The sequence below is a fragment of the Danio rerio genome, chromosome 14 (assembly GCF_052040795.2).
Source record: "Danio rerio strain M-AB ecotype USA chromosome 14, GRCz13ab, whole genome shotgun sequence".
NCBI classification, from domain to species: domain Eukaryota; kingdom Metazoa; phylum Chordata; class Actinopteri; order Cypriniformes; family Danionidae; genus Danio; species Danio rerio.
This window is the reverse complement of record NC_141034.1, coordinates 40,481,840-40,509,830: the sequence shown is the minus strand read 5'-3', so window position 1 is coordinate 40,509,830 and position 27,991 is coordinate 40,481,840. Positions and strand designations below refer to the sequence as shown.

Here is a 27,991-nt window from a genome sequence, read left to right as displayed (position 1 = left end):
AAACGTTCTGAAATGTTTTAGAACAATATATTTACTTCCATTAAATAAAACACAATAGTTTATTTTTGGGATGTTGAAAAACGAAACAAAAATTCCGTACCAAATATTATACACAGAGCAAAAACCAAGTTCATTTCGCAGAAACATTTGCGTATTATTACCCAGGGTTGCTATTCTAGATCTATATTCACACAGACATTTAATAATAAATTTATAATATCACACACGACTGGTGCGTTTAGTATGTACATTCCCTTGATCGCAAGCAAGACATGATTCCTGTAAGTTTTCCACATGCTGTGTTGAACTGAATTCTTGAAAATGCTTAAGAGTTAGAGCTTTCGCTTCTACAAATTGGAGATGATATTAAGATATATGTATAGCCTATATACAACCGTTCAGTCAATTACTGTCCAAAATTGAAACGTCAAAATAAATGAGATTTTTCTTGTTGTTAAATATTGTGGTATCCTAATCTCTTCACTGGCTAGTGTGCACTTGCTAGTGTAGAGAACAAATCTTATTAGCAATGGAGCCTTTGCCTTCCGTTCCCGCTTGACATTCCATCACAGGATTGGACGCGTTTCAGTGGTTTATTCTTCTAGTGCCATTGAAACAAAAAGTGAAGTCTCTTGTTCCTGGGATTCGGATTGTAAATTCTACAGTCGTCTCTTACACCGGTCTATCCACTGCGTACTGGCAGGCGCTGAGATTGGAGGCCGGATTCTGCACGCTCGCGTATCCAAAACTCGAGTGTTGCTTGGCTTTCAGTCTCAGACTGGCAAGACTGGAGTTACAAGTGTCCCGGTAAACATACGGAGGCGTCGGTGGGGCGTAAGGGCACGCCGGCGTGGGAACCCCCGAATTTAGAGAGGGGTTGCTGAGGTTATTCAAGTTATTGAGGCTGTTTAAACTTGATCCTGGTACACCGGTGACAGCAGACGGAACCATACTGGAGGACATGCTCATTGAAGAGATAGAGTTAGGTGGAGAGAACATGGTCTGGGACGACAGCGGATTGACATTCATGGAATTGAAAAAGGGAAAGCTTTTGGTAGACAGAGAGGCCGACGTGAGTCCCTTTGCAGCCCAGTTGTTGTACGTATAGCTGGGATACATGTCATCGTAGGGCTGCATAAGTCCGTTGAATTGAGGGCCGAAACCGTTTTTACACAGCTCAGCCTGTTGATTCCTCTCCCTTTTTCTCCATTTTGCCCGTCGATTCTTGAACCACACCTGCAACAATTGTAGAAAAGAATTAGCCTACATAATTAATTAGTCTATCTAAAGCAATGCAAGACTGTCATCGAGTTAGAACAACACGGACTGCTCAGTTTGTTTTAGGTAGGCTAGATAAATGATATGGGTGGTGGTGTCAAACTCAGTTAGGTTCCCTAATTAAGTCACTTTTTATCAGTCACCCGGAATCTTGTCTGATCCCGGGAATCCCAATACACATTCAGACTTTTAGCGCCCGACGCTTTAAATGTGTATTCTCGCTAAGCAGGCGGAGACACACTAACCCTAAGTATATACAACACGAGAATGACAATCACAAAATAAAAGCTTTGCACCTCTTAAAAGGCGACTGTGTGACTCCATTAAAGTCAGTCATCGTTTGGGCGTCAGTCTTTATTTCGTGTTGATTGCAAACAATTTGACTCACCTATAATTAGCCTCTTAACATACAAAGACAGATTTTTTATTTAAACAATTAAACAAAATCATATTTAGTATGCAACCCAATTAACGTTATGGAAAATTAGCAAGCATAGAATGCAGCGCCTGCATATTAGACTAGCTAAAAAGTAAGTTAATGTATGAACAAAAATATTTACATGTAAAACACATACAACAACGCAAAAAATATATATATTTCAGAAATATATCTTTATTTTTATTGTTAGTGGATCTATGAAATATGCACTAAAATTACGTTACGTTTAATTCAGCATTAAGCTAATAGGCTATGTTGAATTTTAATAGTAAATAATAGATTTAATTCAAACACACACACACACACACACACACACACACACACACACACACACACAAAGAAAAACTATAAAAATATTAAGGGTTATATCACATATTATTTTCTTGTCATTTTATTTATCAAACTTACTCGGACTCTGGCCTCTGTTAAATTTGTCCAAACGGCGATCTCCTCTCTAGTCGACATGTCCGGATAGCGATTCCTCTGAAAAGTGGCCTCCAGTTCCTGTAACTGCTGGCTAGTAAAATGCGTTCGTTGCCGCCTTTGTCTCTTCTTTTTCGACGGGTCATCGTTCGAATCTTCGTTTTTACTTTGTCCCTTTTCTTTCTCTGTAATGCAAAAGGAAACACTCTTTTTAAACAAATATTTAATTGCAGAGGAACAAGCTTCAGGCACGGTTTTGACACATTAGAGAAGTGTGCGTGAGGGAGACAAATCTCTAATTCCTTTTTATTGAATTGAAGATATTTGACATCATGGTAACATAACAAGTTGGTTCCCTGGTAACAATTTAACGGGCGAAATTTAATTAATGATGTTCCTGAATTAAATTTATTATAACGCTCGTTTTAACATCCTAACATCCTTTTTTCTGGCAAAGCCAACAGTACCGGTAAAAACCCAATGTTCAAATGCTAATGCAGGATTTAGAAAATATTTTAACCGCCATAAATGCAGCATGCATTTTTTTATCACACGAAAGCAATGACATTGTAGTTTGGGAATGTTTGCTCTATTCTGTACAAAGCGCAGTTGCCACTGTGTAAACATTCGTGAAGCCCACATTTTCACAAACAATTTAAGTAAATAAAGTCCTGTCAAAGGGTATGACTTATGTAGCTCATTTCAATAGCCCTACGAATCAACTGCCTGTTCCACCTCTTGATATATTTACATGGCTCGCTCTGTCGGCTAACCCACTCTGTTTTCACACCGAGCGAAGTTTTAAAATGTTTCTTTCTCGAGAAGAACACTTAATGATAACTGACACCAAAACCAAAAACACTCAAGTTAAAAATCTCCTCAGGTCTTACCTACGGACTCTGGACTGGAGGTGTCTGAAACCGTGTGCACATCCAGCCTGTGTTTCGAGTCCACAGACCGCTGAAGCGGTTGCAGACTAGAGGCCATCGAAAGCGGCGCGTGTTTACTCCCGGTAACGTGGTGATTGTGATGATAGTGGTCCAAACTCAACGGGTCCTTCATAGAGGTCATGGATAAGACAAGCGATTTACCGACGGCTCGCAAGCAGCTATAACTTCCTCAGCGCAGGTCACAAATACAGATAAATAAATAAATAAAAGAAATAAAAGAAAGAAAGAAACGAATGTGTCCAGCAGTGAAGTATCGGCAAGCGTTGCCAGTGCTCCTTTCTCATTTAAACCACTAAAAGCGACACTCCTGAAACGGCTTTAATAATAAAAAAATATGATTAAACAAGCCCAGTGTTAAGGAAAGATTTTTTTCCCGTTTCGACTGGGTAAAAGATATCTCGGTTTCAGCCGAGAGCAAGGAGAGCCAGAGTGACAGGGACAGGTATGTGATATTATATCCACTTGCATACACACACACTCTCCTGCACATCACAGCCCTCGCTCTTCATTTCAGCTGTCCCTCTATCTGTCCAACCGAGCTGCTCTATGCGTCCTGACGTCACAAACTCCGCCCTCAATCTGACGGAACATTAAACCCTATACATGTCAGCTTTTATGGCAAACCGACTATGAATCGGCCCAAGAAATGAGAAAATGCAGCCTATGCAGTTTGAGATGTTTTTCTATCTCTCTAAAAACATGTAAATAAAAAAAAACGTGCATTCACTTGATTTAACATCACTTAACATTTATCATGGTACACCTGACGCTCAAAACCCAGGTTAGGTTTTCTCAGCAGCTATTATAACAAAATAAAGCGTATTATTAGCGTTGTAACTTTAGAGAGTTCTGTCGTCAATAAAACAATTTCACCAGACTTAACAAACACAGACTAAACAACTGCACAAAATCTTTTATTTATTATTATTATTATCTATTATTATTCATTAGCTTGAATTGACAGTGTCAAATACTTTTGTTTTTGTTTGTTTGTTTGTTTTTCTTTCTTTCTTTCTTTCTTTCTTTCTTTCTTTCTTTCTTTCTTTCTTTCTTTCTTTCTTTCTTTCTTTCTTTCTTTCTTTCTTTCTTTTCAAGTAAACCTGTCCCATATAAAAGTTTAATCATAAATGATAAACAGAGGCCTAATAAAAAAAATCATATTAGGAAAAAAATATTCAAGTTAAAGTTAAGTTTATTCAGGCTTGTATTCATTTTATATAATTTAATATAAGGATTAAAAGCACTTTGGCGAGGTATATTACTTTGGCGAGGTATACACTTTCGGCCCGTGATTATTTCGCGGGAGAGAAAGCACCCACTTTTCTTTTACTGAGTAGGCTACATTTAATCTGATAAGACGCTCATCTGCTTAAGAATTTTAAATGAGCATCTTTAATGACTTCCAGCTCCTTCACCTTGTGTCAAGTTTCTTCAAAACATCGCCATCGTCATTTACATGCCAAATCATATAAAACTGCGCATTTTATTTAAATGCCAAACATTTATTTATGTTACAACTTTAATTTATTTATAATTTTCCCGATCTTCATTTTTAAATAAAATTGTGTATATTTTGAATTGTTAGTTTTACAGGTTAGGTGTTTTTTGAGATGAGAAGGAAAAATCCTTTCTCGTTGCGTTACTTAGGATTGTATTTTTTTGTAGTCATTCGACTGAAAATATCAAAGCAAATGGGTTATATATATATATATATATATATATATATATATATATATATATATATATATATATATATATATATATATATATATATATATATATATAGTAAACTTGGATAAACCGATCTCAATCTTGAAAACTGCTAAATTAAAGCTTTTGTGATTAAAGTTAAATTAACAATCAAATAATTACTTTAATTGTATCTTGGCGATCCACAGAAAGTTTTTTTTGTGTGTGTGTGTGTCCTGCAAAATCAAGTCCATACTAAGGGGGGAAAGGGTACTCAACTGCTTACGAAAACGACCCGGGCTGCGTTTCCCGATAACGATTGATCTTAGCACTTAAGAGCGTTTTCTACGAGTCATTTTGCGAACGTTCGTTATTGTTTCACGTGCATTTCCCAAAAATGCACTTAACACAATTGCACGTAGCCCAGCTTTAAGTGCAACTTAGGAGTCGCTATCCGTTTGTTAAGTGCTGAAATGTCACGCTATAGAATGGCTCGTTATTGTTGCACATGTTATAGCAATCCATATAATTCTTCTTCTACTTGTGTGAATGTATATTCAACTCGAATAACATAAAAAAAAAATATTTTTGAGCCAGTTTAAAAACATAAATTAACTGGAAATGTCGTACTGTAAAAACACTGTCTTGCTCCAATCTCGCATAAAACTAATTCTAACAGTCCTTGCCGGAAATGACATCAGCATCATTTTCGATATTTATATGAAACCTTAATTAAGTAGAATTATTTATCAATTTCTTTATCAAAAATTGCTTATCTCACATCAAAATAAATAAATAAGTAAATAAATAAATAAGCTCTTACATTTATTTTTGAAAAGTTTAGCCTAATTATTAATTATTATTATTTGTATATTGAATTGTGTAATGTGTAGAAAATATAAATGAATAGAGATATACGTACAAATAAAATGAATAATGACTTTGAAGAGAAGTAAATTGTAGGTGCAATTTGCCGGTTGTCCAGCAGGTGCCCTCATAACTCTGTCTCCTTACGATGCACTTAAGGCTTTACGATTACTCCAGAGCACTCGTAGATCCACGAAGATTTTCAAGTGCTACTTAAGTTACGATGCTTTTGGGAAACAGACCGTAATATTAAGATCAGTCGTACGATCATTTCTACGAACTTCTTAGGCTTACGATGGTTTTGGGAAACGCAGCCCCGACCGACTTATCTACGACATTTTTTCAGTTCACATTTTTCGTACTGGATATTATTTAATATGGAGAATATATAGAACCAACAAATCTTGTATGTACAGGTGTTTTAGATGTGACCTCGTATTCATTGCACTAGTGCTTAGACACAGAACATTATTAAAAAATATTTTTCAGCCTGTTTTTAACACTTGCTATTCATTTTATCATTGCCATTTATTCCCCTTTTTGAAAGTAAAAAGTCTATCGCTATTCGCAAGGGAATCTATTTTTATTCATTTTAAACCGATTGTACTACCATCTGAAAACACAAACTATTCATGTAAAATCATAATTACATCCACTAAAATGTGCTTATAATGACAGGTGTTACGCATTTTTTACTCACAGAAATTCTATTGAAAATGGCACAAGTGCATTTTTGTTAAACGCATTGAAATATGTGGACTAGATTATTGCTCTGTATTTATTGTGGACCCTCAAAATGCTTCAGAGCGCTCTCACTGCCTGCTGTGGATTATTGGCCATGGCGCACCACAGAGCCATTAATTACCAATTCAGTCAATATAAGGGAGACGACAAAGCCTTTTCCATAGGATTAAGAGGACATTAGATTCTTCCATTAGTATATTCCTCCTCACGAGGAGGCTTTCATTACACATTTACTTTTCCCCCGAGTCTATCTAACAAGCGTTGCATATATTACCGCACAAGAGACGAGATTGTCGGTAATCAAGTCTCTCGAATGCCTTTTCCCCTTACTTTGCTGTTTGCATTTTGATGCTCATTTTCTACTTTTATCTTGTGTATCAGCAAAGTGAGAAGCAGAAAAGAAAGGCAAACAAATGCGACTAAGTAGATTTTGTGGTTTATTCTTATTTGCTTTAATTAGCTTAATAAAGATGCCAGATGATATAGAAGCCGTACACGCATTGCGTATCAACCTTTTATTAGCCCTTAATTTTGTCTGAGTTTCTGTAAAAATTGTTCTGATGCGACAAATTCTTAAACTGCTAGAGGAGGCGGGTTATTCAATTTATTTTTATTGTTATGCTAATTTAATTGTATTGTTTTTTTTTACACTTGATACACGTATATTACACCTATTTATAATTCAATTAAATCTGTATTTTAATTAGCATATTAATGAACATTTGAAAGATGAGATGAATGTTTTTCAAATTTTATCGAGGACCCACATGATTACTCCAGTGCAATGGACTACGTTTTAGGCTATAACCGAGCATTTTGTCTTATAATTTTCAAGATAATTTAGAGAACATTTAAAATCAGAGGCTTTACAATCCCAAAATAATCTGAAGAAGCTGCTACGCGGCATTACGAAGACCTTTCCACATACCCTTGTATGATCCTGTCCTACCAGCAGATGTCCATCTTTGACTATAAACGTCTAATGGTTCCGCTTTTCCCAATGAAAAGTCATATCAAACACCAAAGGTGTTTTACACCCTCATGAGCGCGTTTTCTACCTCAGATAATTTTATGTAAAGGCCAAACAAATCCAATCAATTTTGATAATAAATTAAATTTTTTTCTGAAGGCCTAGCAAGGAGATGGAGTTGTCATTCACCAATATCTTACCTAATTGAGCACACGTTGATGCAAGTTTGCGGCAGTGGGAGTCCATTTAGTAGGTTATATGTTGTTTACCTGTGAAATAAAGAGAAAAGCTTATTTTAAGTGTTAGGCACGTGTATCAAATATATACAGTGTTTATAGTATGTCAACAGTAATAGTGTAGGTCAGCTTTTGTTTGAGTACGTTTGGTTTATAAACAAAAAAGATTGTTTATTGGCATTGAAGTTCAATGAAGAACATTTAACATCAACGAAATCTTACAGTTCCACATAGGTTGTTAACAACGGAACATTCTCTTTGTATTTTTAAATACTGTTCACACTAAAAAGAGTGTCTCTTTTAGCAACGTTTCTCGGGGGAACTGAGGTTCTTCTGATCTTCAAAATCTCCTGTATTACAACCTTTATTTTTAAATGTGTGTCTGACCGGATGGGCCACTCAGTGATGATTTATTTCAAATCTACTGTGATATATTGGATAGTTCCTATCTGTAATAGGATGAGCACATTCCTCATCATTTGTTTTGAAATCCCTTAGCGCTTGCTCGAGTCCCTCCTAATTAAGACTCGTGTCTCCAAACGCGCATGAAAACAACGCACAAAGAGGAGAGACAGTGCGCCGTGTGTGTGTGTTTCAGGGTGAGAGAGCAGTTTGAGCGCTAGAAGTTGAGTGATTCCGCGGTAAAATCAAGGGATTAGTGTCTGATTGAGATGTCTGTCGGTTGGATATTACAAAATTCATTATCGCAGCTCTATACTAACCCGATATGAAGTAACACAGATGGGCCTTTATTAGCCCAGGCTTCATCTGTTTGCTTATGATAATTTCAGTCGGAAATTTGCATGCAATCCTGCTGTTAACCGTTTTCCTTCTCCATTTTTCTCTCTCCGAATGCAACGCTTTACCTCAACCCTCCCTTTATTTCACCTGCCTCGCATCTGTGCCTTTAGTCAAAGACTTGAGAGTCTGGAAATTAAATTTGTGCCTTTTTTTTGGATGTACGCAGTAGTGCGCATTTTGTGTGAAGTCAAAAGTTATTGCTTTAAATATTATTTTGACATACTAGTACCAATTACTAAATTATTTTACATAAGTGTCTAAATTTACAATCCAGAGTAGCCTAAAAGGTGAAGGTTTTGTTTTCGTTATGAGTGTGTTGATTATGCCATCCGTTCGGTTTTGATTTAGGCCTCTAAATCAGACTCGATAACTTTGAAGGTGTGTAATTTTAAGCGAATTTTATACAAATGCCTAAATAAAATGTGTGAATAAAATTCCGTTAAAACAAAAAAGGTAAGACACAATATTACACTTGTTTTGACACAATAAAATTTTATATTTGACTACATCAATGCAATTTCAGTAATAAAGCGCATTAACAGAGAAAAACATGCAAAATGTGTGTGTAGATTTTTGGAATGTATTTTTCTATTAGAAATTTATTTGAGTCTATTTAAATAGAACAAAAGCAGAGCTTGCCATTATACTAATATCTTTTTTTTTTATTTGTTCTAGAGATTAATTGAAGAAAATATTTAGAAAATAGGTTTTGTTTTCGTTTTTTCTTTAAAATTTGATTTATAGTTACTCTGTTCGTTTAATATTAGGGATAGAACCATGATTATCTCCAAGTCTTGCGTGTATACGGATTTCTTAATAATGTTATTTATTTTCGTGTTACCTAGGCCTATGTTTTTTAGCTGAGGTGAATGAAATTTAGATTATTGATGTATTAATTTTATAAACTGTTATGGTACTTTTTAAATCAATATTTTACAATATGACAAGATGTTCTTATCTTCAGATGGTCAATTTAAATGTTTATACTTGTAAATTGCATTAGCCTAACTGAAGATAGTAAAATAATATAATTATTAAATACTTGGGCTTTAAATGCTCTTTAAATAAATACATATTTAAATGCAAATCTTAAAACAAAATTACATTACTTTCCGGGACTTTACACGATTATTTTAAAAGTATTTATATTGTATTTCAATAAAATTTGTTAGTTTTGAAAGCAAATTTCGTTGCCATGATTTATTTCCTGCTTATAATACAAGTGTTAATGTACATTACACGCTCTAACTGTAAAGTTGTCCTTGTCCCGTTTGTCTCAGTGTTAACGATATATTATTATCAACTGCAAAGTCAAGGTGGGACCTGCCAGAGCATCACTTATCATGCCTCTCCATCTAACTGCACTAAAGCTGAAGTTCACCCATGGCTTGCAACCCCGAGGTGGAACGAATTCCTTCACTTGCATTATCTCACATTCAAGATAGGGTGTCATGTGCACTTACCAGTGGTTGTTGAAAAGCGTTGCTTTGCAGCCGTGCCAGTCTTGATTTTCTCTCTTTAAAAAAGATAAATTCCACACCTCTGAAAAAGTTTATCTTTGCCCTTGATGATGTCCGGGTACATAAACTCTTGCTGCCAGGTCCAAAAGGAGCGTAACCTCTTCTTCCTCAACGGGAACGTTAAGGGATATCTCTGGGTTCTTTTAAACAACACTAAAACATGAATATATTATCTTCAACCCAGAGTGTTTGCAGTTACAACCTAACAAGTTGCTTTAGTAACTCATTTTTTGCAGAGCCTACACGACTGGAACTTTTTTTCCGCGCAAAGACGCAGAGAGTGGTGCATTTCCCCCTCTCACGAGCTTTGACTGTCAGCGCGTGGGCGTGAGTGAGAGTTTGTGTGTATAAGCGCGTGCGTGTGCATGCGTGCCACAGTGGGTGTGTTTGTATGCACAACCAACACGTAGAGTGTGTGTAAGGGGTGAACTTTGTGATGCGAAACGGTAGGCTAAATTAGATAACAAATTAGCAATCGAAACACTGTAATACGTTAATTCAAAGAACAAATTCAAACAGATGAACCATATAAATGCCATGGCTAAATATGGATCAAATCAGGACATTTTATTTGTAACTGGCTGCCAATAAACGATCATTGTTATTAGACGCTAACAAAAATGCCTATAGACACAGCCTAAATTTAAATGAGATTAAATATAAGTGCAGTTAATGTTTCATTCTCTCTCCCCTTTCCATTGTCAATTCTCTCTTGCCTTACCTTTATGTTGGTCAGATAATTACGAACACGTTATAAAAGTGTATATATATATATATATATATATATATATATATATATATATATATATATATATATATATATATATATATATATATATATATATATATATATATTGCATTACATATGTTGTTTACATTTTGTTTGGAAGGACTAACACAAGACAAAATTCTCAATATCGTAACGTGGTAAATGCAACTATAATATTAATAACAACAATAATAATGTAGAATAATATTTAAAATCATTGTAATTTGTTTATTAGGATACGATCAGTTGTGACATTCTAGACTTTTATTTAAATATGAAAAGGCCTATATGCAAATATGATGTTAATCATCAGCTGACAACAGAATGGGTAGGGTTGTCCTATTTAATTTTGTTTAGACGATTAATTTTTAAATCAAACATGGCTTTAATTTAAAATAGCAACTTATGTTGAAAAGTGCATGTGCTCAAACTGTGTCGGTCAGGTTTAGAGATGAATTGAACAGCTGGCTTGGATGCAAATGATCTTTAAAGATCCGCGTGCACCGGACTGATTTCCATGCGCATCTCACACGAGCAAAGCAGACCGGACGGAGGTTTCACGCGCATAATCCGTTTTTTACATTGTGGGTCATACACCCATTAAGCAAGTAATTAATGCGCTCGGCCATGGGGGAATTCCCAAGCCTGTATTGAAATATCCCAGTCTCTCTACCAGAGCTTTAATAGGCCTGGGAGCCTAAAAATGACATGCACATTTGTCCATAATTTTGCGCGTTGACGGAAATTATGTACTGCATTACGCGATAGAAATAAATTAAACAAAACGCATTTATTTTGTTTGGTGCAAATAAAAAAGCGCATTGACCCTAAAATCGACGCTCACAACTTCAGTATACAAATTATTACTTCATAATGCTAAAATATTTAAGAATTCTTAAATATTGCCTTTTTCATTATTTTCGTTTTAATAAAGATTAATAAGTAGGATAATATGATCAATTCACCGCCCAATTTCCGTAAATAAATATATCTTAAAGATTTTAAATACACATGTATTATTTTCTTTAGAAAATCATCCCTAATGTTTTAAAGACATCAAGAATTATCGATCAAAAGGTAATCTGACAACCCTACACAAATATACTATATAGACTAAACCTCTTAAATCTCCACAGATCCAAATATCCGTTTAGACATCCAAATTAAATGACATAAGGATTTTTGTATAAACCTGAGGTGATTTAAAGTATCGGAAAAGCACGTATTTATATCTATTTTTGATTGAATCACCCGCCTCATCCATTCTGTGGGAGAGACGCGTCCTTGCATCGTTTTTACCTTCATCTGGCAGCAGCTGGAGCCTTTGCTTTCTCACGCTGAAAAAGCCTGCAAAGGAATGCCCTAAGTTCAGAAAAAGGGGTCGCTCGAAGATCTTTATGCCTCGGGGGCAGACCGGCGGCTTCTTTTCATTTCTGCCTCGTTATCGATTCGCTGTTGTCATCTTTGGCGTCGTAGAAGGACACTTGAAAGAATATCTTATAGGGCTCTGATGTGTGGGCTGAAATGACCCGAGCAAAACTCTGTTCAAAGACTTTTTACAACCACACAGACCTCTTTAGAATAAGACACCGATGTGCTGTGCATCTAATCATTTTAATGATAACCATATGAGAGGAGATATATTAAAATTGTGAATATCAAGGTTAATTTGAAGGTAAACAATTAAGTGACATTAGCATGCTTTAATTGGCCAATATATGTTACAAGCAGAAGCCAATTAGTTAAAATGACAATCAGATTCCCATTTAATTCAGGATCTAAATTTAAGCATTTCAGTAAGTAAATTATTTTCAGACCAATCACAGCACAATCTTGTGTATGTTATTTAAGTAACATTTATCATGTCCTCTTGAAACAGTTATTTTACTCTCTTTCAATATCTATCATTCAACATATTTTATGTAACTGAGCAATGATTTTAAGTAGACGGAAGGTGTGAAAGATCTATTTCTATAACAGTTTAGATGTCTGACGTTCTAGTTAATTACTGCCGCATAACAAATTATTTTTTTGCTTTTGTTCAGTTTGGATTCATTAATGGTGAACCGAGTTTCACACAAGGAATCAATTAAATATGACTTAAGTATGTCAGGCTGTGGGCACAAGAAGTAATTGTATGTTTCATGATGCCATTCAACACACAAGAAGCTCTGTTTCTCAACCAGAAAACTGCCATAGTTTGACAGATTATTGATTTAGGTCAGATTAAAATCGAAGTACTGCTTCATAGATTATATTCAAACAATTAGTTTAAACAGTGGTTGTCACACACTACTGTCTATACTTGCACAGAGATTTTATGATATTTCCAGAGTTGCTTGTCAAAGTAGCGCACGCAAAGCCACAAACCATTAAACAAATCAGTTTATGTACTGCTAATATGTTAGACCAGCAAGAAAAAGACTTTATTGTGGGTGAAGTGTTTTTTTTTTACCATGACTACTTTTTAAATATAAGGAAGATGAGGAAGTGAGCAATGGGAAAAGTGCCAGATAAGCCGAATCAAGGAAGGAGGAGTCTCAGTCTTTGAAAAAACAACTACATTGTTCATTTCCATTTGCCAAGTTGATTTGTAAGATTAAATGATAAGCTCAAGAGCCCTTAATTAGCCTGATGACTGCTGTAGACAGACACTTCTTAAAATGGTAAAATAGGCTTCAAAATGAGTGTCCAGAGTGTGAGAATTTTCTGCAATGCAGTGCCATCACATATAGAGTATAGACTGTGGTTAACATTTACTGTCATGACCAGGCCTACCAAGAACTTAAATGCAAGCAGTAGAAGTCTGTACCTACACATGCACACACCACTGAAGCCAGCAACGCTGTAGTATATATTTAAAAAACACTCAACTGTTTGTCTTGGGCCGATCTGCTATTAACATCTCATTTACCATGGTAACAAAAACTTTCACTGATGTAATGTGGTTTTGAATGGTCAATGATTTAATATCTTTAAGTTTATTGAAACGGGAAAGGCAGATTTACTTCAGGTTAAACTAGTCTTTCTATAACTCTAATTTATTATGTTCCTTACTGTAAAAATCACAGACAGATAAAATAATTAAAATAAACAATAAATAAATGTATAACTTCTCTTTTTTCATATCATAATGAATCTATATTGATTTGTATAAAATATTTTTTCATTATCCTATTTGTCTGTCTGTCTATCGAAAAACATTATACTCACTAATATAACTAAATTAAGTTGCTCAAGCATCTTATTTCAAGCTATGTGTAGAAAATATACATGTGAGCACACAGTGGTTAATTACCGATGCAGGGGGACCAATAAACAGCAGGAGTGAGCGAGTGAGAGTGGTTAGTTGCCGTGATGCCCCCGGGCTGCTGGAGGGAAAATTGTCCAAGAATGAAATGGAGGTAATGAGACAAACATGATGGACGCCAGCACCCGGTCATCAGCAAAAGAGATCAGATGGTTACTGAACCATTGACGACAACAGCTCAGGTGCACCTCACACCTCCACTAGAGTCAGCTTAGCATTTAATTAGTCCACCATGGCACAGACAGACAGAGACATAAAGTGAGAAGAAAAGGTCATACTATCAATATTGACAGTGCAAGCATCGTTTCTGCTTTTACCTTGTTGTTGAGAGTATTTCGTAAGACTTAACTTGAGCATCGCTTGTCAGTGTGTTGTTACTGGTATGGCTGTTCCATTTGGGGGAAAATACCTAATTGCGAAATATTTATTTATTTATATTTTGACAGATATTGCGATTTTGATAAGCTTTAGCTCTATATTCTGTAAAATCTGTAGCTTTTTAGACTTAGTTAAAAGGAACTGAAAGCATACTAACTTACTTAAACATTCATTCAAATTAGTTTTTTAAATATTCAGAAATGAAACGCAAACTGTTCTCTAGAGCAAACAGTAAACACAAATGGCTGAAACTACTCTGAAATTGTACTTTGCTGTTGTTTGCTACTAGATTGTCACTGGCAATACTTTCAGTTGACTTTTTAGCAAGACACTCCTTTATATAGCCACCACATTTAGCCACTTGTGATGCTTTGTAGCTGCTGGTTGTTGCATTTCCTCATGCTTTGGCAACAATTCTTACAAATTACCTGTTTTTGTTCAGTGTCTGTGACTTTGAGACCAAAATATTCACATATTATCGATGTCCTATGTATTTGATTAAGCACAAAGCCCTAGTTACTAGCAACACTCTTTATCCTCAAATGTGTTGCAGGAAAGGCTTAATTTTGCACTTTATTTGTATTGTTTTTGTTTAACGATTGTCTTTGTATTGTATTGTTATAACATCGTCTTTCCATTTGTCATAATTAGGCCCACACGGAATCTGCGTGCGCAGAAATTCACAGATTTTGAGCCCATCATTGAGTCTATTTATTGTGTGTAAATTTATATGCATTCAGTTTTAAATTAATGTCTGTCATTTTATTGACTAATATGAACATTTTCCTATGATTGTTTTGTAAAGTAAGATTTTCTGTCTTTTAGTAGATATATTATATGGGAGACTTGCTTTGTTTACCAAATAATTGGATCTAATTGGATATGCTTTGTAAACATTTAATTAAAACATTTAAAAAGGTATTATTTTTTTATTTCATATAGTACGTTTTTAGTTACGACACTCCCAAAATAATTCTGCATAAATCTGCAGGTTTTTACACTATTCTCAGCAGAAATGGCAAAAAATGGCAGCAGATTATGTCTGGATTTAGTCATAAGTTATACATGAGTGAACTGTTAGGATTTCTGTAATTTCATTGTACACTGTAAAAGCTGAAAAATTGGTTGCTGTTTCTGCCAGTTTTTTCATTGTTAAAAATACAGCACAAACTGTAAAAGTAATTTTACATTTTTATGGTAAACTACCGTATTTTTTCATTTATAGTATACTAACATCTACACATCATATCTTTTGTTACACAAACATGCATGTTATCACAGACATGTTAACACATCCACAAACATATGGTAATGAGAAAGTCAAGTGTAACAAACCATTGCTCACCACAAACATCTTTTTCCACAAGCAGAGAAACATGCTAATTCATAAAAGCTGCTCAGTGTCATTTAAACAATGACAAAACACCATCATGGCAACAAACATGAAATAAATGTAATGGAATAAACATTATTTTTCAACATTAGATTAGAACATACTGTAAAACTCTAATATACACCAATGATGGGAGAACAAGAACCATAGTAATGTCAACAAAAGGCATATAAAGTGAAGTGCCATGCAGGCTGTGAAAGTCAATTAATGGTTATTCACTGTTAACCAGATTACGGATATTTACTGTAGCATTTTTAACTGTAACACAGACTTTTATAGTTATACATTTAGCACATAAAAAAAATCAGCTCAGATTTACTACTTGGTTGTGTGTTAATCCTCGGGTGAGACATGGTGTGAGTGTTTGTGTACTAAGACGAGTGAGACAGTCTCTTTGTGGGGGGTTGCTTAATCCAGTCCCAATGTGAAACTGTTGACATTTGTGCCTTTTTTTCCTCCTTCATTATGTGCCTGTGCCTGTTTTCTGCTGGATTAGCCCCAAATCTCCTATGCAACACATTCAGCATGCTACTACTTTAACTTCATCAATAATGGATGAAGAGATTGTAATGTGAAAAAAAAAAAAAGTGTGACAGAGGGACAGTTGCTTTTCAATGGCACAGTTTTTATTTCACGTTTACCTCTAAATGGATGAAAGCGAGTACAATCATTTCTTTGGAGTAGGTCGTTTTTTTTGCCGATCGATACTTGCAATATGGCAATGGAAGTGGCTGTGGATGGAGGCGGTGGGTGGCTGGAATGGGGGTGTGTTCATATGTGTGTTCATGTTTGTCAGAGTGTGTATCTTGCCTGTGTGTGCTGTACTGTTTCTCATTGATTGTGTTTACTCAAGCTTCTCATTGCTGCCTAATACTGAAGACACCAAGACACGCCCTGCCCTGATGTGAGGATAAAAGAGATTAACACACACTCACACACATAGATAGATCAGTTTTTACCCTCAAATGACACATGCTTGATTTGTGTGATATGTTTCTAAAATGTCCCAGAAATGAACACTGAGAATTTCAAGAAAAGCTTCATATCATATTATTAAGTATTTTAGTTTTACTTTTTGTTGTAATAAAATATAGAACTTCACTTATGGGGATTAATGATTTTATTCCATAAAGTGTCATAGGACAAGTGTTTTAAAAAACTGTTCTGACATTACCGATTCTCGGTAATTGCATTTGATTCTACTTACAGTAAGTAAATACTTCTTCCTCTGTTTCGTTTAGTTTAACAGAAAGCAGAGAAGGAAAAGTGGAATTTTTACTCTCTTTAGTTTCCACAGACCTTTGCATAAACTCTTCAAGATGTATTTCAGGTAGTGAAGGTCATAAGTTGAAACAATTTGGGGAATTTAAGACAATGATAATATTACATCTGGAGCTCAGTGCTTAAAATATAGTATGCATTAAAATATGCTTTCTTATTGAGTTTTTTTTTGAACATTTTAGAATTAATTTTTATAGAAAATAAATCAATAATTTTATATTAATACTTTTAAATGAATTAGATTGGGGGCAGCATAATAACAGTGATTAGCACTGTTGCCTCACAGCAAGAAGGTCGCTGGTTTGAGTTCTGGTTAGGCCAGTTGGCATTTCTATGTAGAGTTTGCATGTTCTCACCGTGTTCGCATGCAGGGTTTCCTCGTGGTGCTCCAGTTTCCCCCACAGTCCAAGCACATGCCCTAAAAGTGAATTGGAATAGCTAAATTGGCCGTGGTGAATGAGTGAGTGAGTGTGATTTAGTGTGTGATTCAGCTGGAAGGACATCCTCTGCCTAAAACATTTGCAGGAATAGTTAATGGTTCATTCTGTTGTGGCAACCCTTGATAAATAAAGGACTAAGCCGAAGCAAAATGAATGAATGAATGAATGAATGAATAAATTAAATTAATCAAAAATGACTTTTATTAATTTAAAAAAGAAGCTAGAATGCACTAGTGTTGTAAAAACATTATTTCAATGCTTGATTCTAAAGTATTTGAAGCTATACAATATAATTAGTTTTATCCTGCATGCTACATTTCTCTTTCATGTGTTTTGTGTTAAAATTTATAAATATAACTGCATTTGTGAGCGGATTTGACAAATTGTACATGTCTAGTCTTAAGTGAGTATGAAATTTATTTATTTTTTATAGGGTCTTAAATTGGGCATTAAATTGACTGCAACCTGATGTAAATATTACTGTCTATGTTAAACAACAGAAGACAAGTAGATCATCACTGTTAGCTGCAGTTACACTAGACTTTTCATCTGATAGTCATCCATTCATATGCATGCGAATGTGGCAGATAAAAAATGCAAGCTTGAGCGACAAGTTTTGCAGTTCGTTGCATTGCAAAGTTCAAACTTGGTGTACTCTGACCTGCGAAATTGCATCACATGATTGCGTGAGACCAATTGAAGATCAAAACTTGACCTCTCTTGACAGAAATTTAAATTATGAACCAATTGCTGCTTTTCTAAAATGTCTAATCATCTTGTTTAATCCAGCCCCTTTTCGCAGTGCCATACGACAGAGTTTTGCATGCTCAAACTCGAGTTTGACCATGGCACTAGACCTGCAAACCAATAGGCATTGTTTTATTTAGTGTTTTTGCTCTATTGTATTATAAAGTTAATAGTTTTTTCTTTAATAACAAAATTGGTCTAAAAAACGATGAATTCACTGATATTAATTATATTGTTTGCTTGTAAGAATATGATGTTATACTAGTCTAAGGAATGAAAACTACAACTATTTTTATTATTTTTTTTATCAGTCATTTGCCAATTCCTGTATTAGGAATAATCATATGTTTTGGCCATTATAATAATCTATTTTTTGTCTCACTAAATTGTAAATGTGATGAAACTAAGACAATGTCACAACAAAAAAAAGTGCACTAGCTAAACTTGTTGAAATATTATGTTAAAATCAATCATATTTGAAATAGCATGTCCTTAACTCTGTGACAATATTTACTGGTTTAAAAATGATATATAATTTTCATATTATGTATCAAAAATATCAAATTGTTAGAAAAATTGTAGAATTTTCTATATCAGAAAGAAAATGAATTTAAAACCTATTAAAACATATTGTTTGACTACATGGTTGATTGAAATACATTCTGCCTTAGTAAGCTTAGTGTTTTTCATTTGTGATGGAAGGAAAATAATTTAACATTGTTTATGTCTAAAATAGACACGCACATACAATAATACACAAATCACATAAACAGCACTCAGAAATATGCACAGTAGCATACAAATCACAACTTTTAATAATATACATATCACTAATTTATCAAACCCAGCCTTCGCTATTGCCTTTGGATATGAGCCCAATTGTATAAAGTATCTCTGAGTAAGACACTGTAACTCTAAGACGCTTAGTACAAATAAGCATTGCTCGCTAAGATTAGATGAGGTTGTGATGATTCCACAAGGCTCCTGTACCTCAGCCATCAAAGCCACTTTACTGTGGATCAAAGCCTTTGTGCGGGTGTATGGGTGCGTGCGTTGTGTGCGCGCGAGAGAGCTAAAGTCCCGTTCATTTCAGCAGAGGCCAGGGTTAAGCATCATTCAGACTTTAATCTAGCATGGCCTGCTCCTCTGAGCCTGTTCATTGTTGGTATGATGTTTCACTCACAAGCATCGCTGCTATGCGTTTGAAGTGTCTGACCCACTTATGTGCTCGTGCTTGAATTGTTTTTGACTTTGCTTAATGGTGGAAGGATGTTTCAATAACATTGGCTATGCGTAGGCATATTTGGGGGGAAAACGACTGGTGTGTTTACTGCTACTTCTAGGTGTAGCGAATGAGTTGAAATAGCAAGGTTATTTTATAATCTTTTTGTCTTTAGATAACTGCACTGGAATCCCTCGAAGTCACTGTAATTATCCAAGCTGAAGATGTTTTTCTTGGCACATGCGCAGGGTACTGCTTGCTAAAGACACAAGCTTGTTGGCAGTGTGCATTTAGGTTTTGTAACATGTTCCTGTCTAATTTTAAAAAACGCCGTCAATGCTTGATTCACCTCAATGCTTTGCACTGACGGAGAAGAAAAGCTGTTGAATTTTGACTCAATGTTTGTGTTTGAAGGTCTGATCTGATTGCTGCAAACTAAATGACTAATTTAATTGTTAGTCAATTTCCAGTGGCATACCTTATTAATTGAATTAAAATTCTGCCGCTCTTAACAACCTACCCATCAGACACACCATGTCATAAGACGTTAATATTAGGTTAGATTTAGGCAACCAGTGTCCAAGAATGTTATTTTGTTATTTTATTTTGACGTCCAATAACAATTGATATTTTGTTGATTTTAGTTTGTGATGGAAGGTAAGCAAAATCCAACGTCAAGCCAACATCTTAAACCAATGTCATATTGACGTCAAATACTGACATTTATTCGTCAGGTTTGGCAACCAAAATCCAATGTCTAATCAAATCAACATAATATTGGTAATGTCCACACACCGTCAAGCTGTAACCTCGTTAGACGTTGACGTTTTATTGTTTTTAGGTTGTGTTTAAAGTAACCAATATGCAATGTCTGTCTGACGTTGGATATTGACGTCGGCCTGACGTTGGGTCAACCTGATTTTCATTTCCAAACAAAATGCAACGTCCTACGATGTTGGGGTTCATGTTGACGTCCCTGTTGAGTATGGTGTAACATGCTGTATTTCATGTTAGTCATTTAAACTGCATTTTGTTAATATTCATCACAGCAAATCATGCTTTAAAAAACACCAAATAAGATTAATCAAAAAGTAAACAAAATCGACATTCAGAACCTATAATCGATCTAGTTTTTAATTTTAAATAAAAGGAAAATAAGACAATGAATCTAGTAGTACAAGAGTGAAGTGTTTGTTTTTCCATGTAAAACGTACACTATCTTAAATCTACAAAATTAAAATCTGGCATAATAAAACCTACAATATTAAATCGTTTGGTACTGCATTTATTGTACTTTTTTTTTTTTTATTGATGTGGCTCAACACATTTTGCAGTTTAAATAATATCACTACATTAACAATCATAAAGAATAGGTTTTAAAACAGACTTGCCACACTGGTAAGTTATACTCTATATCTTCTTGATTTTAGGTTTTATGTTTCAGCATGGTCGTAAAGGTCAACCATCAACGATCTAAAAATGTTAAAGCCACACTAGTGTCATTTAATGCACGGCCACTGCATTCAAAGTTTATAGCTGTAATGCATGGAGGGCGACGGGCATCATAAATCGCACTCTGACTGTCTGTGATTTGTTGAGTGCTACATAGTTCTGAATAAATGCCTAATGGGCCGAGCTTAAGCGTTATCATAATTTACTTTGATGGCAGGTGCTGACCTCGTAAATTTTGCTTAAAATAAAATGTTTCCAAGCGATCTTGATGGCACCTTGCTCTCCCGCATGGCAAGTAACCCCTGGTATGTACCAAATGCAGCCAAACATCAGGGGGGCTTTCCGAAGCTGGAATACAAACTCTACCCCCTCCTTGAATTCATTTGCTAGAGTAAGTTTTCAGTTGCCTTTAACTCCAGAATTATTTTTAAGTGTGTCTATCTGAACACAGAACGACACATGTTGTATTAAGAGCTCCTAATCAGGTTGCAAATTTTTGTTGTAGTTGCCTACATACTTTTTATTAAATAATTGTAAGCAACTTGTACGTCAACTTACTAACCTACCAGTCAATACTCTAGTATGATACTAATGGGAGTTCTATTCAATCATTCTTCATCTTTCAAAACAATAATGTGACATTCTTTGAGTAAAGTGAACTTTTGCTCACTTCAAAGCCACATCTGCCTTTCTCTAAGTGCACTGGAGAACGTTGCCAAGCGTAGCTTTGCTCTTATTGGTGTATAGCAATACAACGCTCAAGGCTACTTTGAGTATTTCAGTCTCTGCTCCTTGTGTGTGGCAATACCTCAGTTTGAGTTGTCACGCCACTACTTGGCTAACAGGAAGAGTTTTACTTCTGTCCAAGTGCCCTTCAAAGATGACATACAATTCAAGGTGTGTGGAACCGCACTTACCAAATGCGCCTTTTTTGTCGGTGCTGCTAAAATTATAAAGACAAGAGCCTGTCTGATTGTGTGCCCCAAACTTCACACACATGCTTACACACCACTGATTTACTAAAGGGCCTTTAGACTTATCACCTTTTCAAAGGCTTTCGAAAGCTTCACACGTGTAGTTGCTCTAGCCAGAATTCAGCTTCATCAAATTAGGCATGAATTCTCTGTTTTAGGTCCATCTGTGTAGAAAATGACTTCATTTTGCATGTCTGGAAGAGGGCGAAAGGTTTTGGCTCTGACCACAGTCACCCCCAGTGGGACTTTCTCGGGTGTCCATGATAAATTGGTACCCTGACAAGAATGAAATTTCATTATTGTCATTATTTGTTCTTATTGCCTTGCATTCCTGTGGCATGAGTCTGTACAGCCAGACAAGCCTTTGAAATCACCTTGTGTATCTTGATAGAGTTATCTGGACTCTGACAATGAGGGGTATTTGAGAGGAGGATGCTCTGTGATATTTCTGGCCTCATCTTGCTGTACTTAAATTGCAGATGAATAGCTCTCGAATGATTTTAAGAGGGGGGAGTCTAATTTTCACCATAACCCAACCTCAGGGTTGTAATCTAAATGTCTGTCCAATTCTTTTCTCCGTTTCTCAGTGTACACGATGAGAATGAGAATATATTGCACATTACAATACAAATCAAAGGGTTACAACATGTAATTACATCATTTTTCTCCCCAATATATGAAGTAGAAAGTTTTTGTAAGACTGACCAAATTAAAATAAGTTGGAAATGTATGGGTGAAGTTCCAAGAAATGTAATATTGTTGGTTTAAAATGGTTGTATGAACTATTTTTTGAGAATGTTTGAGAAAAGTGGACTAACTATGGTGTATTTTAAGACATAACTTCTAATTCACACATTAAACTGATGCAAATATAAAAATTTTTTAAAACCTAACTAACCTTGCCTTCACACACTTCAAACAAGTGGATCTTCAGAGGTACCATCTTTGATATGCTGCCCTAGATGTAATTTTTCATATCTACGGTTTCTAGTTTTGATAAACTGTCTGATAAAAAAAGACCTTCATCTTATTGACTAACACTCATTGACTTATTGACTAATTTTAGCTCATGAACCTGGTTTAGTGACATATATGCCAAAATCCTATGGGTTGTGGTGGGTTTAGTTGTGTTGCTGAACACTGGATGCTGGATGACCCCTGACTCCTCTTTCAGGGGTTGATTACTGAAGGATGGAGGCCATTTGTGACACCATTGGGGTCACTTTGGAGCCCTGATCCAGCTGCCTCAGCACAATCCCATCCAAGCCAATCGATCCAGTGTCTATAGACGTCACTAAAAAAGATCATTGCCCTTCAACCAAGCAAGTGAACTTGACTGATTATGAAATCTTTAATGTGCATAAAAAGGAATCTGAAATGGCTAATTGTATTGCATTGATCAAATCAATCAGACCTTAACTCAATGATTGTCTACTTTGGTCTCTCAACACTTTCTTTCTTTAAGTTTTGCCATGTTTTTCCAAGCCCCCACTTCATCTGCTTTTTTTTGCTGACCCAATGAACAGGCCGGGCAGTAGTGGCGCCATGGCAACATGCTGATGAACTTGGGGGGGAGGGGGTGGGGGGGCTGGCTGGCACCTGTTGGACCCACTGCCTTCCTCCATTTCCATTGCTCTTTCATGCAACACACTCCTCTCAAAGTGCTTTACAAGGTGCGAAGAGCCTGAACCACAACAATTGAAATGTGAGCTGAACGGTCAGCTGCAGTCATCAATCATCTTTCAATCAATCACTGTCACCCCCGCTGCTTCGCCACCCAGCCTACGGCACCTTGAGCGCTAGAAAACGTGACTTTCAGTTACACTGTATTTTGAGGGTCCCCCAGTAGACACTCTGCTGAATGTAAGTAACTTTGCAACACGTCAAACACCAGTCATTAGTAGACTACCTTCTTAATATCTTGTAATGCTTGTAATTAGTTAGAGTCAGCATAGTGACATTATTTCCTGTTCTTGATTAGATGCTTTGTTGTTGTATTTCATTCATTCGTATTTCAGTTTAATAATCCTGTTTGACTTACTGTATGTATGAAGGCAAAACAGAACAAAGTTTTTTGATGTTAACCAGGATTTGGATGGCAATGTTCACACTTATTTAGTGAACTGCACTAACAGAGCAATCACACCAATGTTTGTTTTAATTGAGCCAAACACGAGAACACACATGAAGTGTTACCAGATTTTTCTCCAATGGCAAATTGATGGTTGTCTTTGTTTATTTGGTGGAAATCAGGATTTGGTCTAGACTTTTATGTTGGAGTGTGTTAAAGTAACAAGAATGCTTGAAAGAATGTAAAATGACACATGGCTATTTTCCTGTAAGGAAAATGGACTGATAGTTAGACTGAAGAATCTCTTGATTGGAAATTCTTGGTGCTTCATCACATCCACAACACCAAAATATGTATCTTGAGGAGGAATCATAAAACAGTCTGTGACCTCAGTCTTTCAAAAGGGTGGGAATCCCTAATGAAAATGAGTCTGAGCATCTGAGCGGGAGTGATCCATCGAAAGTGGCTTTACTTCCAGCACCTTGGAAACTTTCATCTAAAATCATATCTGAAAATATCTGAGGCTTGTGTGCTTGGTTTAATTTGTGCTGCGGTTGGTGATTGTAAGAGATCTCTGTGCTTGCCGACAAGCAGATACTTTTGAAAAGGACACCAGATGAAATGAACAGTAATCCTTAGTGCTGAAAAAATCGTCCACACAGCAAATGGGAATTCCATCAGAAATTTCAGGATCATTTATTATTTATTGTGTCCCTGTGATGACTTGAGTATAGGTGATGTGGGACCAAAATGTTGGAAATGGAAGTATATCACAAGAGATTAGATTCAAATCTTGTCAGACTTGGTCAAGTAGAAATACAAGGTTTAGAAAATGTGCGTGCTTATGTGCCTAGCGTAATTAAAACAGAAAAACAGAAAATATTTAAACATGTATTTTACCTGTAGATTGAAAAAGAACACTCTTCACAATAAAATTGCTCAGTCACAGCAGCATCAGTGGCATTTAAAGGCTTTGCTTTACACATTTATAATGTCTTTAGCGATATGAAACTTAAATTTGAAAGCTTTTCTAAAGAGATGAGATGAAAATATAGTCCTTTGATCTACCTCTCTTTGCAGAGATGCCACTGAAGAGGAAGTGTTTGATTTGTATATGCCTTTCCAATGCTGTGCTTGGATATCAGCCAAACATTTCCTTGCATTGTGAATTACTCTGTTTTTGGTAAACTGTGATTGATAGTTTTATCATGTCAAACCTCTTTTTTAAATACAAAAACTGTACAAAAGAAATCCACTGGTATAAAAATAGCAACCCCAACAATATCAGAAAATAAAAATAAAAGAATTAAATTAAAGTAAATAAATAACAAACAAGTGGAGGTATTTACCCAAAATAAATAGCTTTTAAGAACATAAGCAATGAATTGTACTATATTGAGATCCACAGTATGGAAAAAAAAAAACACTAAAGCATTTCAAATTATTGGGGTGAAGTATCCCTTACCCATTTGGAGAAAATTTTGCACTGGTTGCAATACACTTTTTTTCAACAAGATAACTGATTTATTAAAAGTTTTTTTGCCAGTTCATTACTTCATTACTACTTTTGGGTGCCTACAATGCTTATGCTAATGAATAAAACTAGGGTAAATGTGAGCCTATAAAAATGTTTCCATTATCATCTCTGTGTAAAATGTTGATGTGCTTTACAACCAAAACGACAATGGGGGACAACAGGACCATACGTATGCAGGTATGTGTTTTCTCTTAACAAAAAAAGACATCGCCAGCTACTGACCTGGCATGTGTAATACACAGATAAACTCAAAACGACTACTTAAAGTGTTTTTGTTTTTAGTAAATTGATGTCAATTAATATGCTTTTATTTTATTTTATTTTATTTCATTTTTTATTTTATTTTATTTAGTTTAGTTTTGTTTTGTTTAATTTAATTAAATGTAATGATATTTTTGAGGAACTACCTCAGTATAGTGGTTTTGTTAAAGTGCGAATGAGGATTCTGTCTGGTTCTTCAACTTCACAAACCTATGGTATTCATCACTCAGCTTTTCTGGGCCATCTCTGCCAGCCAGTCCAACTCACTCCGCAGGAATGTGCTGTCCTCCACTCTTTTCCTCTCCATATCTTCTTTTGCTCTGTGGCAAGACAGCACATGCTTCTTTTAACTTCAGACATTCATTTTTTTTTTTATCATTATTAAATTAAAACGCAAATGAAAATAACCCCCATCTTATCTGTCATTTTTGTCATTCTCCAGTTTATTCTCCTCTCCGGGCCGTCTGCTCTAAAAGGTGGATGGGACTCATTTCAAGGAAGCACATTTGATTACCAGACATTCGCCTCTCTGGAACCTATTAAGAAAGTATATTAAGTGTGTTCCCACACAGCGTGATTTGTAGTAGGATCTTTAACCCCTAACTAGTATTGAGGCTTTTGTAGATGCGGAGCCCTGACAGGAAACTGATAGCTTGGATTGAGATAGTTCATGTTAATGTTATTGTTTTTGGCATCATCCAAACGGGTTTCCTGCCCCCTCATGGCGATAGCCTTATTCTCTGTAGCTTTGAGAAGTACGGCTTGCACTGCGAAACCTCTGCAGATGCTACAGTCAGACATTTCCAGCCTTTTGCCCAACAAAAGAATATCTGTTGAGCAATCTACTTGAAATTCATCAACTCGGGGCATACAGCCAAACATATTACAGGGATCTCCGTGCTTTTCTGACAAAGACGCTGAAAAGCTACAGTCGTGAAATTGCTCTGGAAGTAAATGATACCTCATGTCAGGGAGGGGCCTGCAGACCCACAGAGTTACACCAAGATACACAAGGCTTTGCATCAGAGGGATGTGTGTGTGTATTGTGACAGGCGGCTGCTTTGTGAGCATAAACAGAGGCTGGGTTTGCGGGTAGAAGAGCTTTAGGCCCAGTCAAGTGTTGACGCCTCCAGCTGTCTACGGTGTGAAGTGGAGATCCGACACTGTGGAGAAGACACCAGCAGGGCAGGGGGCCAAAAGACTGGTGAAGAGATACCGTACCCCCTCATTTCTTTCCATCTACAGACTTTCTCTCATCTCCGTTTTCTTTGTCTCGTCCTGACCCTCTTCTACATGCTTGATGTTGACCTATTATCCGTCGTCTCTGCCAAATCAAACTGTGGAGGTCAGAGAGGCACTGGCAGACTCTCCTCCCTCTTTTTCAGCAGCCGTCACTGATGATCGCTCTCCTCTTTTTCCTCCTCCACTCCACTCTTGAGTGCTCCTCGCCTCTCTTAGCTGGGCTGACAGCTTTAGGGAAGTTATAAAAAGTGTTGATTGTGCGGAAAGGGAAAAGGAGTGATGCTGTGGCTGAAGGACTTGGCCAGGGGAATATGTTAGTGTCTGCTTTTTATTATTTTCCATATCTGAGATCACAACCCCAGTTGCTGCTGCTCAACCTTTACATCCCAGAAGACCAACAGTTTTAATATGAAGCCTGAATGCTTGTTTGATGATTCTACTTTTAGTTTGTTGGGGCAGTAAAAACATGTTAAAAACTAGGGATTGGGATCATATATCATGCAATTTTCCTGGTTTATTGTTAGGGATGCACCGATATGGATTTTTTTGACCAATATCGATAACCAATAACTCTTAAGATTTGGGATATACTATAGCCGAAAAATATAAATATTTCAAAATGTTTTTTATTTTTATTTTTTATTTATACAGTGAATGACTAATTTTATAAAAAAATAAAATAAAAATAAAAAACTTAATAAAAGTTTGATCTGATCATATGAACTGAATAGCCTACTCAAAGCAAAAAGCCATAATTTCAAAATTGAAAGGTGTGGGACAGTCAAACTGCTTTACACATGGTAGGGAATCTCCTCATTCTCCACCAGTGTGCAGCATCCACCTGGATGATGTGGCGGTAGCCATATTGCGCCAGACTGCACACCATATACCAGCTGATTGGTGGAAAGGAGACAAGATTGATGTAGCTAATTATGGAATGGGAATATTTAGGAGGCCAGTGGGCAAATTTGGTTAAAGCTCTGCTCTTTTCGAAGGA

The 27,991-nt window shown here is 35.9% G+C and overlaps 1 protein-coding gene and 1 non-coding gene across 17 annotated transcripts in view; one reads left to right on the top strand and one right to left on the bottom strand.

Moving 5' to 3' along the window:
• Positions 1-27,991, top strand: part of LOC147834000 (uncharacterized) — a 146,244-nt gene that overhangs the window by 42,821 nt on the left and 75,432 nt on the right. For 2 of the 15 annotated variants that reach the window (XR_015507797.1, XR_015507802.1), the window contains exons 4-5: positions 23,410-23,746; positions 24,227-24,905. The exons of 7 other annotated variants lie outside the window; for them this stretch is intronic. This is a non-coding gene — a transcript (uncharacterized LOC147834000). Of the gene's footprint in view, positions 1-23,057; positions 23,206-23,409; positions 23,972-24,226; positions 24,906-27,991 lie in introns of those variants that run through there. 6 more of the 15 variants (XR_015507790.1, XR_015507798.1, XR_015507796.1 and 3 more) reach the window with 4 other exon arrangements.
• Positions 14-10,230, bottom strand: pitx2 (paired-like homeodomain 2). 2 transcript variants are annotated; one of them, XM_087280086.1, is made up of 4 exons: positions 9,861-10,230; positions 7,561-7,629; positions 2,126-2,325; positions 14-1,236 (listed from the first exon to the last, which is right to left on the bottom strand). In XM_087280086.1, the coding sequence occupies exons 2-4, from the start codon at positions 7,604-7,606 to the stop codon at positions 673-675; spliced, it is 810 nt and encodes a 269-aa protein (XP_087136212.1). In that variant the 5' UTR covers positions 7,607-7,629; positions 9,861-10,230; the 3' UTR covers positions 14-672.

Coding starts and splice junctions, on each gene's coding strand:
- pitx2 (XM_087280086.1), bottom strand. CDS start 7,606: ATGGACTCCCACTGCCGCAAACTTGCATCAACGTGTGCTCAATTAG. Junction 2,326..7,560: donor ATCAACGTGTGCTCAATTAG/GTAAGATATTGG, acceptor TTTGCATTACAG/AGAAAGAAAAGGGACAAAGT. Junction 1,237..2,125: donor TAACAGAGGCCAGAGTCCGA/GTAAGTTTGATA, acceptor CAATTGTTGCAG/GTGTGGTTCAAGAATCGACG.